The sequence below is a fragment of the Xiphophorus hellerii genome, chromosome 12 (genome assembly GCF_003331165.1).
Source record: "Xiphophorus hellerii strain 12219 chromosome 12, Xiphophorus_hellerii-4.1, whole genome shotgun sequence".
NCBI lineage: Eukaryota > Metazoa > Chordata > Actinopteri > Cyprinodontiformes > Poeciliidae > Xiphophorus > Xiphophorus hellerii.
In genome coordinates this window covers 29,611,135-29,619,026 of record NC_045683.1, presented here as the reverse complement: position 1 = coordinate 29,619,026, position 7,892 = coordinate 29,611,135, and the positions used below count along the sequence as shown (strand labels likewise).

Below are 7,892 nucleotides of genomic sequence, written 5' to 3'. Positions count from 1 at the left end.
TACGTAAGGCACTGCTCAATGTGCTAATGGCAGAGAAACAACTTGCCATTGCAGGAAAACCATCCGTCGTCATTGGCTATGCTAACCAGCAGAGGTGGGGACTCGAGTCACATGACTTGGACTCGAGTCAGACTCGAGTCGTTAAAATCACGACTTGAGACTTGACTTGAAAAAATGCTCAAAGACTCGGACTTGACTTTGACTTTCATGCCATTGACTTGGGACTTGACTCGACTTGAAGCTGTTTACTTGAAAAGACTTGATATTTTTCACTCAAAGTCTTAAAATTTAAAACACATTATTTATAAAGTGGCGTCATTAATTAATTTCACTCATTCCGTATCAATATGCGCAGACCGTCACTATGGTTTTCCTTTCTCCTTATGTATGTATGTGTACGTAGCTGCAGCACAACCAATCAAATTAACAGGATTTGGACGTTTAAAAAAAACGCGGCAAAGCTACAGAGCTCAGGGAACGAAATACGAAATAACCGCTAGAATATGCTTCCGCGAGTAATTTCTTTTGGCTACGTAGGTTATGAACTTTCGACTAAAAAACAAACTGCAACTTGTAAAACATGCAAGAAGAGAATATCGGATGGAGATGCCACGACGTCCAACTTTGTCCGGCATTTGAAGCTTCACAAAGATCGGTAGGTGGCACTTTTCTTTTGCTGTAAGATAGTTGACTTTAGCTAACTTCGTGTTAGCATGTGTACTCCGGGTTAAATTGGTGATGATTTACCATAAATCCGGTCCTTCAAATGCCTCCACAAATAATGTGCACCGTGTTAGCTCAGGAAGCCGGTGGATAGTGAGCGGGGCTCCGGAACAGAAAGCAGATTCTGGACCTGAACACAGGGAACAGAGTCTCTCTGTCCCATCATGATGATGAGCCGGGTCTAGTATCATCTAAGGATGGTTGGTGTATTTGAAGGCATCTACGTTGGGAAATTATATTGACAATTTATTGTTTTGACAGGTCAGAGAAAAGAGGAAAAAACTGCTGTTATGGTTCTTTGTATTGTGCTGTGGAAATGTCAGCATTTTCGTCTTTTTTTTATTGAATATCAAGTTTAACAGAACTGGGCAATAAAGTGGTCCAATTTAAAAATGTTTTTTATACTTTGTGTTCAGCTACACATGTTCTATCATTTGAGATAAATACATATTTTAAAACGAACAAATGGTCTATTATTTGAATTTTTTGTATAATTGCAAATTATAAAAAAAAAATAAAATAAAAACGACTCGAAATGACTTGAAATTAAAGGTTCCTGACTTGAGACTTGACTCGGACTTGAGGACAAAGACTTGAGACTTACTTGAGACTTGCAACACAGTGACTTGGTCACACCTCTGCTAACCAGCCTTAGCATTGGTGGCAGGCTATTTTGTGGTGAACCACCTGTAGTTTAGCAACGAGCAAGGGGGAGTGTGTGAGCACAAGAGTAATTGACAGCGTCAAGACCCTCCTCCTGGCTCTGATTGGTTGTTTCTGACTGAGTGGTGTATTTCTGCAGTTCATACTGGGAGCACTGGGAGAAAACTGGGGAGCTTTTTTCACATATTATCTACGGTACATCCAAATATGTAAAAAATGGATTATTTAAAAATAAAAGGTACATACTGTATCTTTAAGTCAGAGTATGAAACTTGTGTCAGTATCTCTGGGGTTTGTTAGTTGTACTTTACTAGCTATTAAATACTATTTTTTAACTTCATAATTTAACCTAAACATGATTATTAATGACTTAGAAATAGCATTTTATTTGTAAATGCTAATAACCACCAAAATAACATACTTTTTTATATACATATTTAAAACAAACCGCTTAATTTTTATACTTTTTGATCAGTTTAATTTTTATTTATAATGTTTTTTTTGTCTCAACTTGTGCTGATAAGCCGCACTCTGCACAACCACTGTGGCTAACCCACTGAAATAATTACACTGAAAGATGATATATTTCCCCGTCCAGTTCTCTGACTCCTAGAGCAGCATGACAGCGCCGGCGGCATCAGGACCGCCGGTCTGGTTTGGAAAATAAACACCACAGAAAGCCAGTTCTATTCCCTGGCACAGACTGTAGAGTCTCTGTGGTTAAATTAGAATAATGCTGAGCTTCTAACAAGTCTAGCAGATGGTCTAACGAGTGATGTATCTCTAAGGTCAAATGTAAAATTACACAATATTTTCTTTCACTTCAATTATTTTAAACAGTTAGAAAACATGAAGTGTTTTTCATATTCAAGTCGAGGATGGAGACAGGTTTTCAAATGCTTTTTTTATGAACAAAGAAAGCTTAAGAGGGTTATATTTGACTGTAGCAGCTTTTCATGATGAGCTGTAGTGTACTTCAACACGTAATGATGTCAAACCCACTCCTCAGACATATGGTAAAGATATTTTCAAGAGCTTTAGTCAGTGGAAAGAAGTGGGGTTCTTGGCAGAGCTTCTGCAAACACAATTGCCCTTTCCGCATGATACAGATGACAGAATGGATCATCAAGACCATTCATCACAATCTATAGGAGATGAGGAATCATTTTTCCTTTTAGTTTACAAACAAAACTACATATCCTTCCCTTGCAGTCTCTAGTCTGATAGAGACTCCATTCAAGACAGAGAAATGGCATATCTTGGGAACATAATTGCACAAGTCATACTTTTATTAAACCTTTTGGCAAAAAAGTGGATGACAATAGAGTCATTGTTATTAGAATGATTCACACTCTAATAACGTGTGAATCACATCTTGTCAAAAAAAATCAGCAGGGACTTATTTTGGCTTTTCTCAGAGAAAACACTTCCAATGTTGACTTGTTTGTGAGTTTCCCCAGCAGAAAATGTCAGACTCGTATCAAAAACTTTATCTGCACCAAAGACTGTTGAAGACAAAATGACTGTGGATTGTCCATATTATGCCAGTGAGGTGGCCATAAAAGTCTTCAAAAGTTAGGATATCCAAACCACTTCATCTTAGTACTTAGAAGCAGCGTCTGTACTCCGAACGTAGAAGAAATGTCACTTGGCCACTCAGAGGACGTTTATTTCAGCACCTCGTTCCTTCAGTCATCATCCATGTAGCATGACTATAGGTGATGGATCTAAGAGCTTTGCTTTTCAACTCAGCTTTCTTTACCATGACAGATAGAATGAGGACGTCTCGCATTTATTTAGAAGCGGCCTCAATCTGTCTATCCTCTCATCCCTCATAAACCAGACACCAAGATATCTAAGCTCCGCTGCTTGAAACAAAGATCAACCCCCTGACATTTAGATGGCAATAAACCCTTTTCTGGTCCAAAACCTCTGATTTAGAGGGTGACTAGGGTGACACTTGGCTGTGAACCTCTAAAGTACATGCTGAAGGACAGGGTTGGAAGATACCAACAGAATCACATCTTATCTTCAAAACTCGAAGACCCTGAAGTAAGCAAATCAGACACCTTGTCTCTATGACTGTGCCATCAACAGCATCAAACAGGGTTTGTGACAAGGAACTACCCTGGCTAAGTCCAACCCACACAAGGAACGAGGTTGACTTTGTGTGAGAATCGGACACTGCACTTGCTTCAGTTATGCAAGGACTAGATAGACCTAAAAACATTCAAAACCTTACACAATACCACAGAGGTCAAAGTAATAAACCTTCTCCAGACTCACAAGACAGCTGTGGATGTGCTGCAATATCCCAACCTCTCTACTATTATCTCTAAGGTGATGGTGGCAACGACTGTAGGAGTTCGTCCAGCAATTGCTCTGTCTGCCTCTGGGCAAGATAGTTCACCTACATTGCCTGCTGATGGAGGTCAGAGGACCTGGTGGTGCCAGTGCATGGCAGTCTCCACTCCATCAGACTGCTCCATGGCAGCTGTGGCTACTATCCAGTAACTTGGCACCATCAGCAAATGGTTTGTACTCGTATAACGCCTTATCAGTTCCAGAGGACCTCAAAGTGCTTCAATGACTGACTTTAGTATCAGTCATTCACCTATTCACGTATACATACCGATGGTGACAAGCTACTAGATAGTAGATAGTCTGTCAGACTCTGGGGCAGTCTGACGGAAACAAGGTCGCCATGCATCGGCGATATCACCAGCAGGCAAGGTGGGTGAAGTAGGCAGAGGTGGGTGGAGTGGGCATACACCCGGCTCAACCAGTTGGTTGCTGGTTTGATCCTCACTCCATCGCCCCACCGATTACGGGGTGAACTCCTACCACCCTTGCCACCATCGCTCCACAGCGTATGAATGGGTGAACCAAGATATCTACTCTATCAATTTTAGCATACAGTTCTGTATGTTCTCTTTTTGTTAGTGTAAGGCATTTCTAACTTTGTAATCGGATCGCAAATGCAATTGCTACCACATGGATGACAGAATAACCTATTTAGAAAAAAGGCCAACCTTTAAGTCTTCATCGCTCAACGTGTTCAACTGTATTCCAAAAATCTCCTAAAATCGATGCTTTTACTCACGTATTAAATTGGAAGCTGACTCGTATAAAAGCAGGTTATTCCCCCAGGGCTTCTGCATATCCTCAAGTCACCTCCATGTAGTTTTAAATCCTCATTGATTGACAGGTTAAATTTACTGTGATTTCAACAGAGTTGGTTTGTAACCGTTTCACAACAGTTGAGACAGAAACAAAGGATGACCCAATCATGGCAGTTTTTAATCATTTTCACTGGGAGTTCCTGGCACATTATGCTGTTGAGTTTTCTGCTTAGATTCTAAAGTTTTTTTCTACTTTCTGTGTCACGTCACCTTCTCTGTCTTCTTACTGTTGAGTTTTATGACGGTGAAGAACTTTGCTTTTCCGTACGGTTTGTGCACACACATTTTACGAGAGTGACAGTGAACTGTGTTAGGAGCAGAATGATCACCAAGTCATATCCAAACAGTGAGTTAGCATGCTAAAGTTAACTCACAAAGTTAGCATTGCAAACTTTAGCCTAGCGAGCTAAAAGAGCTAAAACTAGCAGGTTTAAGACAAGAGTTCATTGTAGACTGCTGAAGAGGACGCACCTCTTTCATCGATGAAGAGCATTTTATGGTGCTTATAATTGGCATATTCTTACACCGACTAAATGTGGAGTGTAATTTGTTTTGAGGACATACTGTACATGAACTGGATTCTAGTAATTTAAGAAAAAATTGAAGTCGGTATTAGCACATACCTATTCCCAAACCATCTGACAAAAATCCCTATCAGGACATTCTTGTTTAAAATAACTAACTGTATAGTCTGTTGTGACTGGTGTTTATGTGTGGATGTTTACGTGGCATTTTCAAATTTTTCCAGCAGTACCCATTTTAAAAACAGGATGTAAGCCGACTATATCTGTAAAATATCATTTATAAAAAGATGCAAACATAAAGCCATTTCCCTTAAGTGAACAAAAACTAGATTTGAGACATCAACACCTCACTGAGACTTCTTGGAGGCACTGCAGTATGTGAGCTAATGCCTAGCTAATGTCTGTCTCTTTTTTTCTTTTACAAAGCAAATATGTAAATTTTGTGGATTTAGCCAGTAAACACACTGCAGGAAATTTGTACAACATTCAGACATCAATTAATCAAACCGACCATTTATGAGAAGTGAAACTATGAAAGAATACAACGTAGTAACCTTTTCCATAGATATCACATTTAAACAATTAATACTATATCACATTATACCTTAAAGTCTTTTTTTTTAAGAGTTTGAGTAAGAACAGTGCAGCAAAGCATAAACTCTAAACCCACCGGTCATATTACTATGTGAATATAAATGAATGTGGGGAGTGGGGTGTTAATGCTGTAGGATGTAACAGACTGTCCCGGTGGGTGTCTGCGGCTCCTCGCCTCACAGCCTCGTTTCTCTGGACAACAGCAGCCTGAGCTGCTGCTGTGATCCTGTCAGCCTCTCACAGACGTTATGCTAAGCAGCAAGGCACACGGCTGCATGTTAAAGAGCTACACACTACGGACTTTTAACAATCCAGGCCAAAAGATGCTCAAAGACTTTCAGCCCTGATAGTCCTTCTCGGGTGGCTAATTTACACTTTATAAACATGACTACATGACAGAAGTCATCATCATCTACACCTCAAAACACAGGATGTCAGAAGCAAGGAGACGTTTGCTCCAGACACAGTGTGAGGTGTAAACGTAATCCTGCCAAAGCACATAAAGACACAGCAGCTACTCACTGTAAATCCTTCACAGTCTGTAAGATCGCTCTACTCTAATCCCGTAATTAAGTGTTCGATAAACACTGAGCAGGGTGCCAAGAACTCTGAACCGGTGAGTTACTCGCCGGGCTCTACGAGTTGTTTAGATCTGTTGGACTCTGAAATACGGTTGTCTTTGATCTGCGGTTTGGATTCAGGTGAAATCCATCCTGCTGTTACTTTTCCAACGTCAAAAAAATATCAACAAAAAAAACCCCTTTGTTTTCAGAAACGGTGCTGCTAGCTGTTGAAGTCAATGTTTTGACAGATGAAAGATGAGCCAGTCGCTGCTGGTGTCTGCACTGATTGCCAGAACTTCTCAGAAAAGCCCACAGGGGATCTTTAGAGCGCTCTTTCGGGGAGACACACATTCTGCACGGTGGATTCCCAATGCGGTCCTGCTCAGGCTGATAAGAATTAGCATTCGGATCAAGTGGCGCACACACACACACACGCCCACGCATGAACAACAACCGCCAAAATTCTCTGTTAAAGTTCAGAATTGATACTTTGTTCCTCACGGTGGAAACGTCGGAGCGCTCCTGTCGTCAGAGGCTTCTCTCAGCTAGACGTGTGAAGAATTTCTCGTCTTTCAGAGAAGCCCCTCCGTTAAAGCCAGGCCCTGCCTGCATCACGCTCGTCTCATGCTATACGGCGGCTCTGGTCCAAAATAGACTGTGTGAAGTCACATGGCTTGTGTGATTGAGAACCTGTGAGCCCCGCCCCCTCTTTTCTGCACTGAGAGGAAGCGGCGTTGACGATCGGAAGCTGTGAAGATGGGAGATGACAGCTTCAGCTTCAGCTTCTGCTTGGCCTTCATACTGGAATGTGCTAATCTTGATTTGCTGCCGTTTGGCTTTAGTGTACAATAAACATGAATCCTTATGAATTATTTTTTTTCTTCAGTAGGGCTGTGGCTGATGGCAGTGCTCAGAGAATAAGGACCCAGATCAATAGGACGACTTTCCTTTAAAACACACTCAGAAACTAACAGGCGCCAGCAGGTAAAGTCACACACTCTCTCAATACTCCACCCGAATCCCTCGAAAGACAAAAGCAACCGTGTGAACAGTCAACTCACGCACTCTGACTACTGTCTGGTGAAAAGCAGGACTATTCCTGCAGGTTGTTATTGGAGAAGAAACTGGACGTCTCAGATACAGTTTTGGAGACGCTCCTTGACGACGAGCCGTTCGAAGTCAGGTCCAGGGAGGAACTGTGTGGCTGCACGCCAACGGCGGCCCCTCCCAGTAGGCCTCCTCTAGCTTTGACCTTGGGATGCTCCGCGTCCTCCCCGGCACGAAGGACAGTGGAAACGATCGTCTCCATCCGGCTTCGATTGCAAACACTGGTTTGGGTCTGCAGGTACCGAGTAGACTTCAGTTCCAGGCCTTCATAAGAGCCTGGAGGGACACAGGGGCAGCAGTGGAAGGCTTGTTTGAAACCAGCACGGAACCTGAAGAACAGAGAATACAATTAGTTAATTACCGTATTTTCTGACTATAAGCCGCTACTTTTTTCCCATGTTTTGAACCATGCGGTTTATAGTCCGGTGCTGTTTTTCTGTGGATTTTTCTTCAACCACCAGGGGGCTCTATAGCAGGAAGTGAATCATTGGAAGTCAAAATTGGAAATCAAAGAAGAAAGTGCTGATTTTCATTTA

At 41.7% G+C, this 7,892-nt stretch overlaps 1 protein-coding gene across 1 annotated transcript in view; it reads right to left on the bottom strand.

Moving 5' to 3' along the window:
* Positions 1–2,211: 2,211 nt before the first annotated feature.
* tacr1a (tachykinin receptor 1a) overlaps positions 2,212–7,892 on the bottom strand; it is a 67,701-nt gene continuing 62,020 nt past the window's right edge. Inside the window, exon 5 of the mRNA XM_032579267.1 lies at positions 2,212–7,685. Coding sequence (XP_032435158.1) covers positions 7,343–7,685 — 343 coding nt within the window. The 3' untranslated portion in view covers positions 2,212–7,342. The remainder of the gene's footprint in view (positions 7,686–7,892) is intronic.